The following is a 22,076-nucleotide window of genomic DNA, read 5'->3' as shown; positions in this document are numbered from 1 at the left end:
ACTAATACCCGTGTGTCCAGTCACCGTTGATTGTACAAGCTGCATCTTACTATCCAACACATCAGCTATATTAATTAAAATGCTTTAAGACAGTGGCTAATGAAAATGGGAATAGACTATTTTACTTGCATCACTGCATTTGGTACCTAGCAGAAATTGTGGCATGGCTTTCATGGACTAAGGAAATGTCAACCAGATGTTCTTAGTTTCTGAGCTGCGTAGGCCTGAAAATCCTTGAAAACAGTTGGAGAGAAAGTGGACACTGGTTAAAAAGTGAATTAGAGAGAAGTGTTGCCATTTTTATAGAGCTTTCGCCACTGATAAAATGTTGCCTATTGACAGTGGTACCACCTAGAGGCATTTACATGATACTGCAGGGCAGGTTTACCGATTCCTCTTTTCAAATCCTATTCAAATGAAACATCTCTCGGCAATAAAAATGACCTTGTTCTCATCAGTGAGTAAATCCATGAAAGACAAATTCACTAATAAAGTAAGACATATTTTTACTATACAATGGAAAGGACATCATTTAATAAGTCTTAATGCAAGTCTTCTCACCTGAACGCCCTGATGGGGTATTTACTAGAACAAGAATATACAATATAGCAGGAAATTAAAATCTCCTTGTTTAATGTTGCCATAAAAGACATAAAAAGACGTTTACACTACAATATTTGTGAAATTAAAGATCACATACAGTTTTGGATTATTTAATACTGACCTGTTGTTTTTTTTCAAAGGACAAGCAAATATTTTTCTATATAGACATTTACAGGACCACTAGAACTAAAATACAATTTGGTTTATACAAAATAGCTACTAATAACATTCACAAATGTGTATCTTAAAGTTTTAGGAGCTTGTCGGAAGGAAAGGTATTTTAGAATAAAAGTTCTGGGCAAAGGTGAAGATCTCATCCTAAAGACAACAGACATCCTGTCAGTAATCCGACTGACAGATGATATAGCCAGTCAACTTTGATCACCTTTTGCATAAAATGGCTGATGGCAGAGTTTACATAGAACGTGTGAACTTTTACATATATATATATATATATATATATATATATATGTATGTATGTATGTATGTTATTCATAACTCTATATAACGCAACTTAGATTGTATGTAAATGGTCCTAAAATGAAACTCCTGTTTGGGAATTTACCCATCCGTTTCTTTTTCTGTGAACATGAAGGCTTCCATACATGGTGGGGATGCAACGTGATAACATCTAAAGCAGTTTGGGAGTTGAATCCTCTATCTCTTATACTTTGTCTAAGCTTAGTTCAATCACTGTTTATTATATATTTTTTTTTCTTATTTCATTACCATGGTCCTATGGTGCTGTTGATCTTACTACACATACAAAAGAAGGATAAGTTTGTGACTAGGTTGTATGTCTCCTGCACTATAGGAAGAAGTTTTACAATATATGTTCATTTTAGGTTTCAGCATCACTAAAACTACCTGCTCCAGTAGAGGGTAAGTAAATAATGGTCTGATAGCAGTGTAAGTTCTGGCTATTTTTGAGTTTCTGATGAAAGATAAAAAAGTTTGAGCGCACTCATCCAATGTTCAGCATGAAGATTATTCTGCCCAGGAAGCGGTCAGTCTTATGATCATTAATAATGTCATGTCCATTTATTTTGCATTGTACAGTGATTTCATGATTTCTTACCACCTCTGTGAAATGCATTGCAACTAGAGGCGACGTGTAATTTACCTAAAACCAAAAAACAATTGGTTAAAAATGTTACTGACACAAATTGAAAAACAACAGCCAGTATATAATGATGGATGTTTTTAAAAAGTGGTACATCTGTGTTAAAATTGTACCGTAACCTATAGCAAGTAATCCGTTTATATTTGCCATTTTTCTAGTATAGGACAGAAAATGAAGTCAAATATTTGACCACTTGCTATGGGTGAATCAGTTTTTATAAATGTCCTACAGTATATTGTACTACAGTGCACAGAAAAGTTTACTTTTTCTGAATGGCTGTAAAAATGATGGAATGATTCCTGCAAAATTGTTTGTGATGCCATCAAAGCAATCAAATGATGTGTGCTATACAGTTTTGGAAACTTATTAACTTCCTATCAGTGTCTAGGTTCCCCTTGTCAGATACAGTTTATGTTTGAGTGACTGGGCTTTTTGATAAAGCCCAGATGGCTACTAATTTCCTAGGTGTTGGTGCAATGAGTGTAAGTGTAGAGGTTTTAGCGATAGGAGACAGAATGCTGCAATATACAAGTGGATCTAACTGCTTGGCCCCCATGCAAACAAAAAGATCAGTTTCCCATTCTGTGGTGAAATTAAGTAGAGCCGGCCATTGGTAGTCAAGCCAAGTGAACAAATCACAATGCAGAATGTTGGTGTGGCCACCACATGCCCAGAAACACAGGCAGTTAGTGGTTATTTGGTAAATGTAATTAGAAACATGTTTAAAATGACCTAAGCTATTTCCATCAGATTATTCTGAATCATGACAATTGTTTTGTGGCCACCCACTTGTCGATATCAGGCCTCCTTATAGGTCTAGGTATTTTAGGGAGACACCTGATAAATGGGGTATTGCCCACAAAATGTTGTGGTTTTTTTTCTGGGCTTACATCAATAAACCTCCCCTTCACAAGGATGGATCACAAACTGGTACCTGTGTGTAGCTTTTGAACAATTTTGTAAAGGAAACTTTTGGAATTTTATGTGGAAGAACCTGTTCTTGGCTAGCACCAGTCACACAAAGAGTTAGTTGTGCTACATGTCCAAGATACTTATTAAAACATCATAAGAATTACAGACTGGACAGTTACATAAAATCCCTAACAAACTGTAGACGAATAAAGGTAAAGTTGGTAATTAAAGATGGAAACTAAGGTTTGATAGAAAGTATACTTACATGTATAAGTTTGCCATAGTATGGATAATACATAAGGTCAAAGTAATTTTCTGGGTAGAAATGGACCTCTCCTAAAAGACTCTGATCACCTTTCTATATAGAAAAAATAGGATTATTACATTGCAATATTACTAATTTATTTTAAGGATACATTTAAAGTTTTTTTTTTATAACTAGTAATATAAAGTCTATACGCCATTGTATTCTGGTGATCAAAAAAAGAAGGAATAAAAGCTTTATTGAAACCTTTCTTTTATTTTATGTTAGGGTTCTCCTTTATCTTCTGTGTTGAAATTACCAACTATAACCATATATTCCTTGCATTGTAAAAAAATTACCTTTCTACATGGACATAACTGTATATATCAGCGATCTTCACTGTGATAGCAAACTCCATGGGGTGTATTTTCAAAACTGTGGGTTTGAAAAAGTGGAGATCTTGCCAATAGCAACCAATCAGATTCTAGCTGTAATTTTATAGAATGTACTGAATAAATGATAACTAGACTCTGATTGGTTGCTATAGACAACATCTCCACATTTTCAAACCAGCAGTTTAGTAAATATACCCCCATGTCTTTACTGCTCTTATTGTGAGGAACCCTCTGCACAGCTGCAGATGAAAGTACCCTTCCTTAAAAAAATGAGTGATACCTGTCCTTAATTTTTGGCCTGAGTTCTTGATTTCTGTAGGATATTATTGATGGGCCAAACTAAGCATATTCTTGTACCATGTACACACATTTGAGCACTCCCTTAACAAACATTCCTTACTTATTACTTCAGCTTACCTGAGCTGTATCCTCTTGTACTAAGTAATCCTGAACCCAAATAATCTTTTTCTGCCGACTGACCCCATTTTGTACCTGGGTTTCATTACCATCACCATCACCATCACCATCACCATATATTTAGTCAGCAGCTACCTACTAGGACAATCTAGAGAGCCACGAAGTAAAGTCCAGCCATCGTTACAGGCACCTCCATTTAATATTTGGGTGCTTAGCACCATCTACTGGCGGCAGAGTGCCCATTCTCACCATCAGTTGTTACAATCATTTAGTGCTACTTGGGACAGAATTTTGCTTTTCAAGGCCATGCACATGTGCATCGCAAAGGACACAAGAAATACAAAATTCTGGATTCACATTCTTCCTCTAGTGTACGTTTGACTAGCTTAAGATTCTCTCAATTGATCCAGGCAGCCAATGTATAGCAAAGACAAGTGATATTAGCTGAAGAGATTGATTAAAAAAATAGTGGCTAAATATGAAAACTAGTTTTCCTTTGCAGTCCTTACCCTCTCCTGAGTTTTGTACTAATAACATACAGATGGCTGTGTATCATTTAAATAACTAGATTGATTCTAGGTTCAATATGAAAACTATTAAACATTCTGAAACTAAGAACTAATAAATTATTCTTACTTGGACTCCACAGGTGACATTTATTGGTGTGCCGGAACCAGCCTTATACCCCAAAATCTAAGAAGAAAATAATGTTTATTGCCCTAATACAAACAAAAGTATTGTCTATATTTAATTGATCTTTTTAGTTGTATTGTTTACTACAATTACCACAGTTTTCTGGGTGATGTCACTCAGTTTTCACTGTCTTAGTTGTGGATGGTGAAAAGTTGTTAGCATGCTGGGATATAAAAGGTGTAGTTATGAATACTAGTATTAATCTTGTAGTGGGTTTAGGGTGGTTGGGAATCTTGGGTATATATCATTCTAATATGTGCTTTTATTTCTAGAGGTTGCAATCCTTTTGACAAAATATCTGATACTCCCCAAATAATTGCATTGTTCAATGGTTTCAGTCTTCATTGTATAATTTTTAGTACATTTTCTTCTCAGTCTAATCTTTCATATTTCTAAATCTCCAAAAATGTTTGGTAGGTATAGAATATTATTTCTGTATAGTAATATATTCTGGGATTCACAATGGAGAAATAGTATAATAATTAAGCTCCTCAAGGAGACAACTCCAACTCAAACAATTGAAGAGTGTTCAGCCTCCTTTCTGTGCTTATTAAAGTGCTAGCAAGAGCGATCTTAAACCGCATGCTGGGCTGACAGTCAACATCTGCAAAACAAAGGCGATGAGGGTCAATGCTAACAGTGCAAGGTAGCTCAGCCTCAACGCAATTTCCAATTAGTAAGGTCGCTACTTTTATCTAGGGAGCATTGTTTTAAAAGAAGGCAGGGCCGATGAGGATGTAAAGAACCGCATCCAAAGGCAAATGGTACTTTTGTACAGTTATATCCCGTCTGGAAAAACTGACCAAAAAACATTACTGAAACTGTTCGACGGCAATGTTAATTATTACTTCATGGTTGTAAAACTTGGAAGGTCACAAAGCAGAACTCCAGCCAAGTGCAAGTGTTCTTAAATTGATGCCTCCGTCATTACCAATGCACGTTGGCCAAAACTAATATGGAACGACAACTTTCTAAATATGATCGGGTGGCAACCGATCGACATTCAGGTTAAACAAAGGAAGTGGGGTTATAGGACACATGCTAAGGAAGTCGAATGGAGCTGTGGAGAAGGCGGCCTTGGTTTAGAAAACCTTAGGGAGCTCGGAAATGTGGTCATCCAAAGAAGACCTGGAGGGAGACCATTTAGATGGAAGCCGTGGTGTGGATAGACATGGAAGTTAATAAAGAGGCTTGCTGGCAATCGAACCTGATGGAAGCGCTTCTAGGAAGCTGTTTGCTCCACTTGGGAACTACAGGAAGAAGATAATCAGGGTTATACTTACAACTTGTGTAAGCCTGAACATTGAGAGTGAATAGAAATTAGATATCCCATATTTAACACCCCCGTCTCCAATATTTTATTGGGAATTAAATGGTAAAAAGAGAAAAAAATGAATATAACACCATTTCTGTGTTGCCTCTTGAACAATGCTGTGCTACACATCTAGTGGGTTTATTTGATAAATACTGACGGTTTAGTTATAGTTTTCCTTACTTCATTATTATTTCGGCTTACCCGGTTCATCTTTAGTAAGAAACATGGTTTCCCTTGAGAAAAACCAAAGGTCGGGTCCATAATTCCAGAGCAGTTTTGTAACTCTGAACGTCGGAACCGACATGCTTTCCTCTCCTCATGTTCTTCTCCTTCCTGGAGGAAGTACTGTCCTGGCGTACAGGCCACATTGTTAGCTATTTGTGTGTCATCATCATAGGCTATGAATAAAGAAAACATATCACAAATAAATTATTGAAGACAGTAGTTGCCTCAGGGTTTTTTCCAATGTGTGGGGTCAAACTTCTCCCCTTACACAGTGTTAGCAGAAAGTGTTAGGAGGAGTGTGGTGTGAAAGAACAGGGTGCCAGCAATCTCAGCAAATAGTTTTCAAATGCTTTGCTTGAGTTTAGTGCAGGTTTGGTGAGAAAAGGGGTTAATCTTCTGTATCTCTTCTTCTAAGCAGAGGTACATGCCAGGCTTCAAATTGAATGTCTATTTCAGTATCCGGACGGAACCTGCCACTACCCAAGCCTCTAGCATTCTCAGACTACTGCACTCTCATTGCAGTAAATGTATTCTACTCACTGTCATCAGACTATGCAACCTCTTAGAATCATGTCTAATACACATGGACCCTAGACAAGTCATAACCAGGATATGTATACTAGTTGAACAATACTATGGTTGGTAGGCTGGAGAGTGGGGAAGTCTACCCTCTTCATTGGTACGACCTGCACAAATAAAGTTCCAGATACCATGGTAAGTTGTCTGTTCAATGGACAGATCAATTTGTTTCAAAGGCAGCAAAACCTTACATATCAAAATTTCATATACAAAAATATGAAGTAATATTTAAATTCAATGTTCAACTGAAACTGCGCTAAAAGTAGTGACAATTATTTTCTCTTTCATAGAAAACACACCTCTTTCCTGTTGTGTCAATTGCTAAATTCTCAAAATACCCGGGAGGCAAAATTTTCACTTTGCGTTAATCTTTTAGGTTATGACTATTTGTGTGTGAATTACCCAATCCATGCAAAGTTTTCTCTTAAATAAAGCTGTTCACAGACACTGTGATAGCACAGCTAATATCGAGCAATTGGCCAGATATTGCAGTGTGTGTGTGTGGTCCAAAAACAACCATCATGCCCAATAACAATCCTATCACAATAAATCATCTTGTTAGTAATATGATCACTATTGGCCTTTGAGGGATGTCATCTTCTGGCCACACTAACACGCCCCAGTAATGCCAGAAGTGATCACACACTCCAGGTGTGGCCAAATTACATAATGATCCTGTCTCACAGCACGCAGGCCAACCAATAATCAAATCCCCTTATCATTGTCCCAAAGTGATGCAAGAAAGATCTCAGCTTATATCACTCAACAAAACTATTTTAACATGTATGGAGTTTTGATTGCGCAGTGTGGACAATACTGTCTGTGTCACACTCCGCTCTCCAGATACCTCTACCCGAGCCTCTAAACACTGACTGTCACTTTCATTTCTGTTGCTAATGCAGACTATTGGTCATGGTCTGCACCTGTGATCATTACACCTGTGTGCTGGTCAGTGTTACTATTAGTCAGCCTCCCTTTATTAGAGCCTTCCTTTCGTTCTTACATTGCTGGTTCTTCAAGTCATATCTGTTACTCTGATGTCTCTGTTTGCATGCCTGTTCCACTGCTTGTGGTAAACGCTATGATCTACACCTGTTACCTGTTCCACAATCCGTGGTAAGCTGCTGTGTTCATCGCTGCCACGTGGTCATCGCTGCTGTTTGCCGGTCTTCCTCAATCTCTGCATGCCTGTTCCACTGCTTGTGGTAAATGCTATGATCTACACCTGTTGCCTGTTCCACAACTTGTGGTAAGCTGCTGTGTTCATCGCTGCCACGTGGTCATCGCTGCTGTTTGCCGGTCTTCCTCAATCTCTGCATGCCTGTTCCACTGCTTGTGGTAAACGCTATCATCCACACCTGTTACCTGTTCCAAAACTTGTGGTAAGCTGCTGTGTTCATCGCTGCCGCGTGGTCATCGCTGCTGTTTGCCGGTCTTCCTCAATCTCTGCATGCCTGTTCTACTGCTCGTGGTAAACGCTATGAGCTACATCTGTTCCCTGCTTGATCTACATTGCTGACTTTGTTACCTGTTCCATTATCCGTGGTAAAGCTGCTAGTTATTGCTGCCGTGTGTTCATCACTACTGGACGCTGGACTGTTTTGATCTCTGCATACCTGTCCCACGGCTTGTGGTAAACACTATGATCCACATCTATTATCTACTTGGCCTGCATTGATGATTACTGTTATCAGCTCCACAATTCGTATCAAGCTGTGTCTATTGTGACTGAGTATGTTTGGACTTTGTTGATTCTTGTGTTTCAAAATTACTACTATGGAGAATCTGATTATTGCATGTGCAGCTTGTATTAATGAATGTTGTTGAAAGTCACTATTCCTGCATGCCTTTGTGATCATCATTTGCAAAACACTCAAGTCTGCATTGAACTCTTGTATTAATGTTTTATAATAAATGGTAATCTTCGTTACCACCATTTGATGTCCAAATTGGATCATTCCTCTGCCATGTAACTTGTTCTCAGCTGTCACAGTGGGGACTTTCCTGGAGGGCCGCGACCTGCAAGATGGGAGCCGCAGAAGCCCATATTCCTGTGCGGGAATCCCTGGTGAATACCTCCCATTTTGTTAGACTCCGCGCCTCCAGGGAAGTTTTAGTCAATACTCATTAAGACAGCAGGATCTCACTCCATTATTCGTGAGCTAACCTGACAGTCTGAAAATAAAATCCAAGCTCATTATCTTTCTTCCTGCCAATGTTGCTATCTCTCCCAATATTTTCCTCTCAGCTGACAACATAACTCTCTCTCCCGTCACCCAAGCATACTGCTTTGGAGTCAGGCTGCAATCTGTCCTCAGCTTTACTTCCCATATCCAGTCCCTCACCAAATCCTGCCAATTCCTCCTCTGCAACATCACTAAAATCTGGTCACAGGAAGTAACCAAAATCCTGGTCCATTTGATCACTATTTCTCAACTCAACTACTGCAAACTCCTTCTCACTGGCCTTCCTGACTCCCACCTTTCTCACCTTCAATCTATCCAGAACACTGCGGATAGGCTCATCTTCCTCGCGTCCCTCCTCTTCCGCTGTTCCTCTGTGTAAATCCATTCATTGGCTCCTTATCTGTTTCAGAATTCAGTGCAAGCTCCTTACATTCACTTACCATTACCAACACTTCTCCCCCTTACATTTTTGACCTTGTCTCGAGGTACATCCCCACACAGTCACTTCACTCTGCCTCTGATTTCTGCCTCAATACACCTCTCATTGCCTCCATCCATGCTTGCCTCCAAGATTTCTTCTGCGCTGCCCCCCACCTTAGGAAGACTCTACCCTGCGTCACTAAAATCTACCCCAACCTACAAGCCTTCAAACGTTCACTCAAAACTCACCTTTTCACCTTTTCATACTTGCCTACCCCACCACCTCCTGACCATCTTATCTGTCACCTCATCTTTCTTTGCCAGTCATCTTCATTTTATCCTAGTTGGTCCTACTGTCTCTCACCACGTCCCCCTCTAGATTGTAAGCTCTCGGGCAGTTTCCTCCTCTCTACCTATTGTCTCATGTTTGTCTACTGTCTGACTCCCTCGTATGTCCTATCATGTATTTTGCTACATTCTGTGGGAGTCCCCACAGCATTACTCATCCATGCTACTTATGTGTATAACCTCATCTATTTGTGACTTGCTTACTGTATTCAGCGCTACGCAATCGTGGCGCCTTATAAATAAATAATAATATTAATATTGTCAGCAGACATCTCAAGAGTGTATGGTCAAACAAAAGGAAATAAACCTTGGTCTTTTATTGGGAACCACCTCTATTAGGGTCCCAGATAATTAGGAGACTGGCATTTGGGGTCAGTTTAACTTGTGCTGTTAGTTTAACTTTTTTTATTGAGCTATATTAGTTCACTAATTTATATGTATTTGTATAAGTTTATCAAAACATAGTTAAACAAAAATTAAAATGTTTAATTTCTTTGTCAAAACTACAATTATTTATTGAAGTTAAACGTCTTTGCTGGCACCTGGTAAAAATCGTTTGTGTAGATGAAAATGTGTAACGGAAGTGACGTCATGCACTTCCCCCATGCGCCATATTTAAATCCTGAGAGCCGTCTGAACTGCTGCTGTCCCAATACTGCAAAGATGCCTGTGAGATGCTTTGCCTCACAAGTTTAGTGTTTATGTCCAACCAACACCCTCAGTGTTAGTGGGTTAAGAAGACCTGGATCTTGGTGCGTAGTATTAGGGAGTGAAAGAAGTTTCACTTACAAATTAGTGTATGCCAGGCAAATGCATTTTTTTTATAAGGAAAAATGCAGTAGGTGCTGCATTACCCCATATATATTTGGCAACCCCAAATTTCAAGATAACCTTCTATGTATTAAAGGAATTCATAACCTTTACCCACCCATTACATTACATAAATTCTACGTCCTTTGTCCTGGGATATTACCATTATTCCCATAATTCAGAGTTATGAGAACTTATATTAAATGTTACAGACACTATGGATTCAACTTTTGGTTCTTACCCAAAACATTTCTCAAGACAAAACAAGAAAAAGAAAATGACCTTCAAGAAATTTCTGCAGACTGTCTGTGTACGATGACCATGTGCTGTTTTCTGAAGGATTAAATGTGTAATACAAACCAGTTACATGTGGTCTGATCGTTAGACCTGAAAAACAAATTTTTGTTTTTACTGTTAAAGTACATTATTCTTCAATATCAGTAAGCTGTCATAACTTAAGTACTAATCAGCTGAAGTGTCACTTACAGAGATAAACTTACTAAAATATATCTTGAGTGACAAAAACTTGGAATTAAAAAAAACAACATTTTTTAAGGCCTAAAATAATAGTATTGTCAATTTTAGAGGAGTGACGTAGGGGTCATATTGAAGTACAGAAAATGCAATTTCACTAGTATTTACTGTATGTCATCTTCCATACACAATGTGTACATATATCTAGAATCAGTAAGCTAATCTCTCCCAAGTGATAGCTAGTTTGTGTCCCACAGGAGAAATGGCCTGTAGTGACAGGCTCACATTCTAGATGGGGTGTTAGGTGTCTACTTGACATTTATGATTTCAAATGGAAAATACAACTACTATGGTCATAGTGTAGTGTGTGGGAGAAGTCATCACATATTTAATATTTGCACAGCAGGTCTAGTTTGGAATCATTGTAAAATCCTGATACTCTGGTCTTGCAAATTTGAGAAGACAGAAGGGCATATAACCAATTTTTTTGCATACAATGTTTCTCATATATTTTGGGGACAACTTACAGGTTGGTCTATAATCCATTTCTATACATGCTTCAGAACATAATATGTATATAGTCTAAAATGTCTGAGTAACTGTTTAGTGTATATTTTTTGATTTGGAACAACAGAACAGCATGTGCACCTTTTTTGTAAAAGAAAAACAAAAACAATCTACGGCTTCTGTTCAGAGGATTCTTGGGTGCAGATTTACTAAAAAATCGTGTTTGGTTGCAGTGTTAAAGTGGTTTAGTGCTCCAAACTGCCGCATTTATATATAGGGCGGTTTGAAGCTGCAATGTAAAATGCCTGGCGATATGTGGCGGATTCAAAACAGCTAAATTACTATAAAAAAAAAACAACACATTTTTTTTTTTTATACCTGCTTCTGATTGACTTGAACATGCTTTTTGCCATTTGGAACATAAGAAAAGGCATCCTTGACTTATAAATTATAGGGGGCAATCATTGTTTATTGAGGTGCAAAATTTATTTCTAATTAATTTATGGAGGCACGTTTTAGTTTTCATTATATTAAGGTGGCAATATTATTGTATTATTGTGTTATAGCCCTTAAAGATATTGCCATTTTAAATTTTGATGTCAAAGGCACTGAATATCAGCAAAATTGCAGTTTAATATATTTACCCCCTAGAGTATACCTGAAATTAAATAAGAATTCCACTCAAAACTGAAATGTCAGGTTTAGGTGGAGCTCCATAAATCAAACTATTATATTGAAAGTTATTTACCTGGCTTCAGTTTTATTTCATGTCTGGCTCTGCTATTTATATTGGATTGTCAGTAAAAGTCATGATAAAATATAAACCATCCCAATCTCCACTCTGAACCACATTTGCTCCTCTTGTTTCAGCTGTGACCTCTTCAACTTAGAATTGAATCTCTCTAATGAACAGGGACCTCCATATCCTTTGTTTTCATGTCTGCATTTCTTCTGTATGCCATGTATGTCCCTGTTTTATGTATGTCCTGTTTTTCCTACTGTACGGCGCTGCGGAGCACTGTGGCGCCTTACAAATCTTTGATAATAATAATTAATAAACTTATTTTTGTGCTTATTTCAAGTTTATTGTGGCCTGTGTTCAATTTTATTCTGCTGTTACAAATAAAAAGATAATAAAACATGTAAGAAAAAATATAAGCGTATTAATACTGACCCCAGACACTGTTTCTACAGAAGTGAAGTCAATAAAACACAAGGTTACTTCTTGAGGTCACACGTAAACCAAAGGCTGAAGTTGCAAAGTGGGCTAAATGGAAGCCTAAGGGTTCATGAGTTCATTCCGTGAGCGTGCATGTTGTCCTATTTATTTTGATCCAGTGGAATGTAGAATGCCCTGTAACGGCCAATGAACCCAGGGCCAAACATTCCTTCTTGGGTCCTAAATAGGAACACTCTTCTTGCCTTGGTACAAAACAAGGCTTATGTTCCAGTTACACTTACACAAAGTTATATAAACACTTATTTATCCACTATTGTTCTGGTTCAATAGAAGCAATGGTATGCTTTTTAAAAATAGAGCAATGGAAATAGTCCTGCTCACACAGCAGCAATTCCACCTGCAGATAGACCTTTAAAGTACACAGACATAGGCAAGTGGAAATGTTTACAATTAATACATTTCTCCAAGCCTAGTTTCCATTAAGAAGAATCAATTATTGTTTTACTTTAGACTGCTTTTAAAATGTTTCATTCCTCCACACCTGTGTAACGGTGCCTGACGTGTATGTGAGTGAATGTAAGTAACTTAACTGTTGTGTGAGCTTGAGTCTGGGTTAATTGCATACTGCCGATGCTTGAGTGTATCTGAGAGGGAGTCTCCGGAACGCTGAGAGAGGCTTGTTACCATGAAGAGTCAGGAGTGGGGACACTAAAAACACTGTCAGAGCAAGATGCTGATATTCTGTCCTGCATGTGACTGGAGATGTATGAGCAGAGCCATATTAAGGGGTGTCACAAGGCACTTGCCTCGGGCTCTCTTTGCTCATGGGGCTTACCGGTTCCTACCACCTGTGGCTGGAGAAATTTATTCCAAGGAGATGTCATGTTAGATACTTTCTGTCTGTGCAGCAAGGAGCACACAATTGAGCGGTGTTACAAGGGGCAATGGGAGAGGCATGGAGGGAGCAGCAATGAGAGAGGCATGGATGGGGCAACAATGCTATCAAATTGACCCTAGTCGCTCTCTCCCTCTGTGTGTGTGTATGTTAGGGAATTTAGACTGTGAGCTCCAATGGGGCAGGGAGTCTCTGTACAACGCTGTGGAATTAGTAGTGCTATATAAGTAGCTGCTGCTGCTGATGATTCATGCTAGATTATAGGCTGGAGAAAGTGACACCGTGGTCCAGCAGCTTCCTACTTGTCCATGTGGGTAAACTCTTCCTAGGCTATGCTTGCAGAATCTGATATTTATCATCTATGATTATTTAAATCTATAAAGTCAACATAAAGGGTCTTTGTAAAGATAATAATCTCATTATTAAAACAATTAACTTACCAGGTGGAAAAACTCTGTCTCTGTAAGTCGGCACGTAGGGGCTAATTGTGAGAAGCAATCCATATATACATAAAGTGAACATTCCAGTTAAAAATGTATAAAATAGAAGGTAAAATAACAAAATCAGGGCTGAAATGACAAGAAACCAGAAATTAATTCATATAAATGCCTGATGTGGGTTTTAATATAAAACATATAAAATAATGAATGAAAGGAGAACTATCACTAGCTTTCTTCCTCCCAGATAAACCAGCTCCCCATAAATCTCCTTTACTGTCAACAACACCACAATTTTCTCAGTCTCCTAAACCCAATGCCTTGGTGACACACTTGCTCCGCATCCAGTGTTTTACGCACCCCCCTAATCATTGGCAACATAGGTAATCGCCTAGGTCGGCCTAATGGTAGCGCTGGCCCAGGCAAGGTAAAAAAGATCAAACAGTTAAGCAACACCTAAACCTGAGGTTAACTTAAATTACTCATCACATTCAGTGGAACTGATTATTAAGTAATGCCAGAGCGGTACTTCAGGTTTGCAAATGTGACCTGGTTGTAAAATAACAGCGGTGCCTTACATAAATTACATAACCATGTTAAAAAACCATAAAACCTTAATTAAGGTGGAAGAAATAAATTTCACTTAAAGTAATTTGTATAGAGCATAGCTACTTATCAACGCTTTTTTAAAATCAATTTATGTAGATAAGTAAGGTGCTCTTGAAGGCCCCTACTTAACTACGTTTACAGCATCTAGGAGAGTGATCTTTATGTGAACTTCTGTCTCTCCTGACGTGACACAAATTTGACAATACTGTTGTGCTACTGAGGAGCATACAAGTACGTTTTTACAAAATAAATCACCCTCCCTTACTCATGTGTACCATAGCATAGTGCATTCAAGTAAGGTATGGGAGAATGACTATGGGCGCTACTAAAACTGCACGAAAATTGATTGGCATGTAGAACGAATCCTGCAAGTCTCCAGGTAAATTTTTCTTTACACCTTACAGAACCTTTTCTTTAATGCCTACATCATGTATGTGCATGTAACTCTCTATTTATGCTTCCCAGAATTGTATTCTGCTTTACAAGTGCTGCCTTGCACTGTGTGCAGCTACTCAGTTTTTTGGAAAATAGCATAATTATTATCACAGTGTATGTGGATAGCCCTATATTTATCTACATTAAGTTTAATCTATTTCACAACTCATTTGTCAAAATCTTTCTGTATCAATTTAGATTCTTGTTCTATGTGATGGTATTATCGGTTGGGATAATAAAAGCCCTAAAATTGCTTTACGAGTTCTTCTCCTATAACTGCTCTCTTTCCAAGGAACGCAATATGTTCCAGAGTACTCAGTTTCTCTCAGGTCTTAACTCACAGTAATAGTAGGGGATTATTAAATTGAGATATTACTAAGTAGGGTGATCAGGACATGGAAGGTCAATAAAATTATCAGTACATCTGCTATCCACAAGGGCAGACAAATGAAAACATCTGAGAGCAAAGGACAACTCAACAGCGATCTGATTGGAGTTAGTAGCTTTATGACTAGATGGACCTAAGGAAACCTCCCCATCTTTACCTACTCTTTTTTCTTTTTCTTTTTTTCAATGTTGTTCCTCAATCTTTACCAGAAGATCCTACACAGGCATTTATGCTCCATTTTGAGGTGATCAAAGGTCACAGCCCCCGAAGGAGCCTGATGTGACTACAACTGGTATGCATTTAAATCTGTACCTTTCAAATGGTGTTTGAACAGCTGTTCATTTACTGCTCCCTTCAGGATTAAACATTAATTGACAGTGAAGACATAAGCACTGAAGGACTTTGCTTCTGATAGTTCGATATCAACTTTGTGGCACACTGAAGTAATGTGAAATCTTCAAAAAGTTTACTGTAAGGAAGAACGTCACTGGCGTAAATCTCATACCTCTGATGATTTCTTCACATGTACTTTTATCTACCACTCCTATCGAAATTCTCTGGACACTGCTAGCAAACATATTTCCAATAACTCATCTCTGCTCAGGCTTCAAACTCCAAGCACCTTTTTAACACATTTAAATCTCTTCTCAACTCTCCCACCCCAAACCCTTTGACTACTATCAATGCCCAGAATCTTGCTTCCTACTTCAAAGATAAGATTGATAACATCAGAGTAGAAATTATATCACCTTCCTCGACAAGCAATCAACTCAATTCCTTCCAAGCATCCTCTGACACCCTCTCTTCATTTGATCCCGCAAATGAAGATGAAGTATTTACTCTCTTCTTATCTTCCTACTCTACCTCCTGTCCTCTTGATCCTATATCCTAACAAATCAGTAAATTCCTGTTATCTGTTCTTATTGCACCTCTAACTAAAATCTGTAATCTCTCTTCCCATCATTATACGCAGTAATTACTCCTATTCTGAAAAAACAAAATTCTGACCCAAACTCTCTCTCAAATTACCATCCCATCTCTTAGATCCCATGCCCCTCCAAGCATCTAGGGAGACTTGCCTACACTTGCCTCACACGCTTTCTTCCCTCAAGCAACCTATTGGATCTTCTTCAGTCAGGCTGTCATCCGCAACACTCCACAAAGACTGCATTGACTAAGGTTGTTAATGATTTGATCACTGTTAAAGCTAAAGGCCATTACTCTCTTCTAATTGTCCTGGATCGCTCTGCTGCATTTCATACTGTTGACCACTCTCTTCTCATACCAATGCTATAATCACTAGGCCTTCAAGACACTTTCTTATCCTGGTTCTCATCCGACCTTTCTCATTGCTCTTTCAGTGTTAATTTCTTTGGATCCACCTCTGCTCCACTTTCTTTATCAGTTGACGTACCACAAGGCTCTAGGTCCTCTGCTGTAGTACTAGGTTCTCTAACTATACCACTCTAGGAAAACTAGTAAGTTCCTTTAAATTTCAGTGTCATCTCCATGTGGATAATACACAAATGTATCTATCCTCTCCTGATCTGCTCTGTATTGTCTCACGTTACCAACTGTCTTTCTGCCATTTCATCTTGGATGTCCTCTCTCCAAATCAAACTCAATCTTCTAAAACAGGGTTATTAATATTCCCACCCACCAACAGAAATTACCTACTTGACATTTCTATTTCTATTGACAACATGACCATAAATCCCACCCCGCAAGCTCGCTGCCTAGGTGTGATCCTTGACCCAGAACTATCTTTTATTCCCCAGATTGACTCTTTATTTAAATAATGTTACATACATTTAAAAAACATTTCCAGAATATGCACATATATTACACAAGACACTGCAAAAACTCTAATTCATGCACTCGTCGTCTCCTGCATTGACTATTGCAATTTCCTCCTTACTGGCCTTCCCCAAAACAGACTCTCACCTCTACAATAAATTTTGCATGGAGCTAGATATATTTTGCTTGCAAATCGTTCTTCCTCTGCTGAACCACTCTGTCAGTCTCTACATTGGTTGCCTGTTTTTTTTACCGAATCCAACATAAAATACTTCTACTAATCTACAAGACCATCAACCAAACTGCACTAACATACTCCTCACTTGTCTCAAAATATCTCTCAACTCAACAACTCGTTCTGCACAAGATCTGTGTCATTACACCCACTCTCATTACATTTGCCCATTCCCATTTACAGAAATGTTGTCGAGCTGCACCCACTCTATGGAGTTCCCTCCCTCACACAATAAGACTTTCCTCTGGTCTACAAACCTTCAAGCGTTCTCTGAAAACCCACCTCTTCAGACAAGCTTATAATATTCCTCAACCATCCTCTTAACTTCAGTAGCTTTTCCTATTATCACCCTTTATGCAATTCACACAAGACAACAACTCTCTAACCCCCTGACCAACACTGCTGTGTGACTGGATCATATAGTGTATGAATCACATTTTACCTTTGAAATCTGGCTGGGCTGAAATGCAATATGTAGCCTTAACCTCATGTAGTCAACTCCCATTGTTTCATAGATTGTAAGCTTGCGAGCAGGGCTTCCTTACCTCTTTGCCTGTATCACCCAGTATTGTTTATTACTGTTCCCAATTGTTAAGCGCTACAAAATTGCTATATAAATAAATGTTGATGCTGATGATGATGAGATAACATGTAATGTTAGCATATCATTTTATTTCATATAACCTGATTTACATCTTCTGGATTTTCATTATTATATCCATTTTTTACATACATACAAGTTCATTTTGAATTCTTTCTCTGAAAGCTATAGCTATAGGAGCTATAGGAAAGCTATAGGAATCTATCTCCATGTGTGTATAACTGGTCTTGCCACAGGTTTTACTTTGATTGAGCAAACAGCTTAAAACTTTTAAATCATCTGTTTAGGGCACCTGAATTTTCTACATTGTCAGTGGTGGTTCAGCCCTCTAAGCATTAATAATTTGCCAGACTGAGTTCCTTGCAAGCTGTAAGACCTAGTTTCTTGCAAGCTGCTGAGGCTTTTGTTTCAATGACACAGGCCTTCAGTTTCTTTGTCCATTGTTTGTATGGGGATTTTAGTATGCAGCTGCCTATTGCTTTGAGTCTCTCGTCACTGTAGCTTAATAGCCTTGGTTGTTATCATCATCATCATAATAATTTATTTATAGAGCAGCGCTGTACAGAGAAATCATTCACATTAGTCCCTGCCCCATTGGAGCTTACAGTCTAAATTACAGACCTGTCAAGTTGAATTTTCTTTTTACAGGGACATTGTTGAGAATATTTTAGTGCCACAGATGAAACGTGAATGGTACATAGCAAAGATGAGTGACTTTTAACTCCCACTGCTTATATTTGCCACATATTCATTCAGGTTTATTTATGTATTATTTTTAAGTGCAGTGTTTCCCAGAAGAAACAGTATTTTTTTCAGCTCACAAACACAGATGGAAATTTGGTTATTTTTTTTCCCAGAGGCAAAGTGGTTATGGGAATACTCAGTCATGGAAACTTTATCATACAGAGCTCTAACTTCCATGTGTGGACAGGAGATTAAATTATGGCCCATGACTACTAAGTAGAACTATTTATAAATAGGGATGAATTGTCTGAAAAGATTAAAGGTTTACACAAACATACGATCTAGAATTGAAAGGATCTGCATTTGCATAAAGGTCCTTAGATATATTTATTGTTTACACTGAAATAATTTATGACTTCTATAGTCTAACCTCTATCCCTCAATTTAGGATTTAAGTGTATTGGTTACCTACAGTCAATGGTTGCACTCACTCATCAATAATATCACTAGTTTACAATAAAGCTACATAGTAATTGAAAAAGGCATCAAAACAATGACTTTATAGTAGGCACACCATAGATCTAAAAAATAAGGTTTCCACAAGTGAAAATGTAATGCAATTTCAAAGTATCAAATGCTGGAGTTAAACAGGAGGATAACATCCAATCCAATTAAAGTATAGGTCATAGAATATAGGTCAACCAAATGCTAACGGGAAATAACAGTTTACAGTAAAAAAAATCAATGCAATAGAAATAAATCTAAATACATACAATAAAATGGAGGAACGAGGTAAAATAACCCCTAAATCCCAAAGACTCTTGGCTCTAAAGATACTGCACAATGCCCTGACAATATAGTGTAACACATACAAGTATATGGGATAATACAATTGACTTATTAAGACATTTAAGCACATATTGAGAATCAAAGGCTTTAAAGGCTTAAAAACATAATAGAAAACTAAAGCTGTGTACTACAAATCAACCAGAATAATATTAACACACCAGAGAGTCTCATAAAGTGTTGGCTGGGGTTGCTCCTTGCACCTTCTTAAGGGCATTTGATTTATATGATTGTTCCTAGTGAATTAATTCCTTGTATTTGCTGATGAAAGAAACAACGTTTGACCTGTGAGAGGTACCACTTAGCCCATACTGCCGCTAAACATAGGACTACTGTCCCTAATGCTATATATGCCCTTATTTGTTTTGATAAAAAAGGAGTAGCTCAAAATGTATTAAAGCCAAGAAAATTAAAAAAAGGGTATGGTGACAATGTGGACCAATAGGAATATTGCAGCCCCAGGGAAAAAAAACACTGTTTTAGTGTTCAGTTTCCAGACTCAGCACTGGCTCACAGTGCACTGGCCCACCAAGGTATGTCACATCCCCTGAAAGGACATTCTACGCCTGAATATAGCTCACAACTATTTTTGATTGATTAATTGTGTGATATGCTAGAGTATTTTGATGGCACTAGGGTGGTTTGTAAGGTTTTCATACAGCCTATGGCCTCCCGCACGGTATAAACAGAAATAGAAATAGAGACATAACTATTATATCTATACAAGTGAATATAATCACATATTATAACCATATCAAATACATCATTAATGATGTAACAAAAACAATACATTTTAAATATGACATTGAGTACTGGGTATGACAATCAGCTTGGGCACCACCTGTCAAGCCCTAACATTGTCCTTGGTTGCACACTGTACTGTTTTGTTTATGGAGAATCTTTGCTATAAAGCAGTTTGTTAATTCAACCTTTGCTTTTACTAAATAAAATAATGCCATCATTATGAAATAGAGGGGCTTACCAGGAAACTGCACCTAATAACTCTGCAAAAAAAATATTTGCGCTATCTAGTTATGCCAGCACTGGGATCCTATAAGCAATGTAATACCTTGTCACTGCACTCTCTGTCACCTTTATATTATCATAAATGCCAAGCAGATCTCTGCTTGTTGTACTGGGGAAGTACACCTGTCAAACTGTAACGCAGGTGTCCTAAGGCGAGTTCAGGGAGGACAGAAACCTCCCGTGGACCAGAAGAGCATTGGGAAGAGAATCCCACAAACTACACATGTTTATAATGATCTTTATTTTTAACTACAGCAGCTTAAAAAAATTCTATTGTGGTGAATGGAAACTTCTGAAGCTGGGAATATAATCTTGTCATTTTAGTAACAAAACATAACATTTAGGGGCATATTCAATTAGCTTTTGGATTTGCGGTAACACGCCGGAACAGCCGCGAAACGTAATACACGGTACCGCAATAACGTGGATTTTCGTTCGCAGCCCATAGGGTTGCGAACGAAAATCCGCGTTAATGCGGTACCGTAATACCCGCAAGAACGCGCACTTTTCGCGGCAACGCGCGTTACCGCGAATCCAAAAGCTAATTGAATATGCCCCTAAGAGTGATTGACTTGATGCAGTTGTTTTTTTCAGGAGATTGAGATGAAAGAGTTAAGATACTCCAAAGGTTTAACTGTCCTGAGAGATAATGTTAGTGTGTTATTACTAATAATTTAAATAATTAATAGTTGTGCTTTAATATACAACAAAATAAACAATGCTATGTTTTTTCAAGTAGTTCTCAAAACAACCGAATGATTAATTTGCTTTACAAAGTGAATTCCAACCATCCGAAATAAAGGTAAATAGCTATGTATCATGCATATATTTAAAATGTATTATTCCGAGATTATTAAAATACAGTTGCTTATTTCTGTAAAGCTAGGGGATGCATTTTATATTCCATGAGATCTTAAAGTGTTACTTAGTAATTAAACTGCAACTAATGAAAAACACTGAGATAATCGAAGAATAGAATTCTGACCCACATGAAATAAATTAAGATTTTTTAACAAACTACCATACAACACTATGTTAAATACAGTAAATATTTACTTTAATATGGTTTTCAAGATATCACAAGTGCAATAATTCTACTGCCTTACCCCAGCTTTTCCCATCTCTTCCTAATACTTCTTTTTTTTCTGGATTCCAGATGAAGGTTTTTACATCTTGTATCCATTCAGCCCAGGTTTTCTTTTCCTCCATTTGGTTCTGTCTCTCATCAGAAAGTGATTGCCTTCCATCCTGAATGTCCTGGAACGAAAGCCCAAAGGTCCCTCCCATCAGCACAAAAATTACCATCATGGTACTAAAGTAAGAAAAAAGTCAGTTCCATGGAACTTGTGTACGTCAGTAGTCTTATAATAAATATTCTGAACTGTATAATATACAGTAATGCAAATTAGTTTCATACTCTTCGAAATGGAAAGGTTATTTAACAAATGTATAGATGGTTTAATAATTTCTGATCATTCGACTTCAGAAATCATAAGTTAGGCAAAGGTGAATTTCTGATGTATAAAAGGTATTAAAAATATTCACATACTTTTAATAGTAGTTTTTTTGCATTTTAAAAAAACGGTGGTAAGTTGTATGCATGGCTGCTACCAGTAAATTAACTGACAGTCAGTAATAAAGTAGTCATTAATATAAAAAGTTAGAGATTAATATAAATGCCTCAATTTCCTG

At 37.7% G+C, this 22,076-nt stretch overlaps 1 protein-coding gene across 1 annotated transcript in view; it reads right to left on the bottom strand.

Annotated features, from left to right (window-relative positions):
• Positions 1-616: 616 nt before the first annotated feature.
• Positions 617-22,076, bottom strand: part of ATP1B4 (ATPase Na+/K+ transporting family member beta 4) — a 34,586-nt gene continuing 13,126 nt past the window's right edge. The window contains exons 3-9 of the mRNA XM_075184381.1: positions 21,491-21,641; positions 13,767-13,895; positions 10,553-10,657; positions 5,904-6,100; positions 4,331-4,387; positions 2,904-2,996; positions 617-1,726 (exon numbers count right to left, since the gene is read on the bottom strand). Of these exons, the coding sequence (XP_075040482.1) occupies positions 1,568-1,726; positions 2,904-2,996; positions 4,331-4,387; positions 5,904-6,100; positions 10,553-10,657; positions 13,767-13,895; positions 21,491-21,641 (891 nt within the window). The 3' untranslated portion in view covers positions 617-1,567. The remainder of the gene's footprint in view (positions 1,727-2,903; positions 2,997-4,330; positions 4,388-5,903; positions 6,101-10,552; positions 10,658-13,766; positions 13,896-21,490; positions 21,642-22,076) is intronic.

Source organism: Mixophyes fleayi, chromosome 9 (assembly GCF_038048845.1).
Source record: "Mixophyes fleayi isolate aMixFle1 chromosome 9, aMixFle1.hap1, whole genome shotgun sequence".
NCBI lineage: Eukaryota > Metazoa > Chordata > Amphibia > Anura > Limnodynastidae > Mixophyes > Mixophyes fleayi.
The sequence above is the reverse complement of the archived record's forward strand: the minus strand, read 5'-3'. Positions and strand labels throughout refer to the sequence as shown.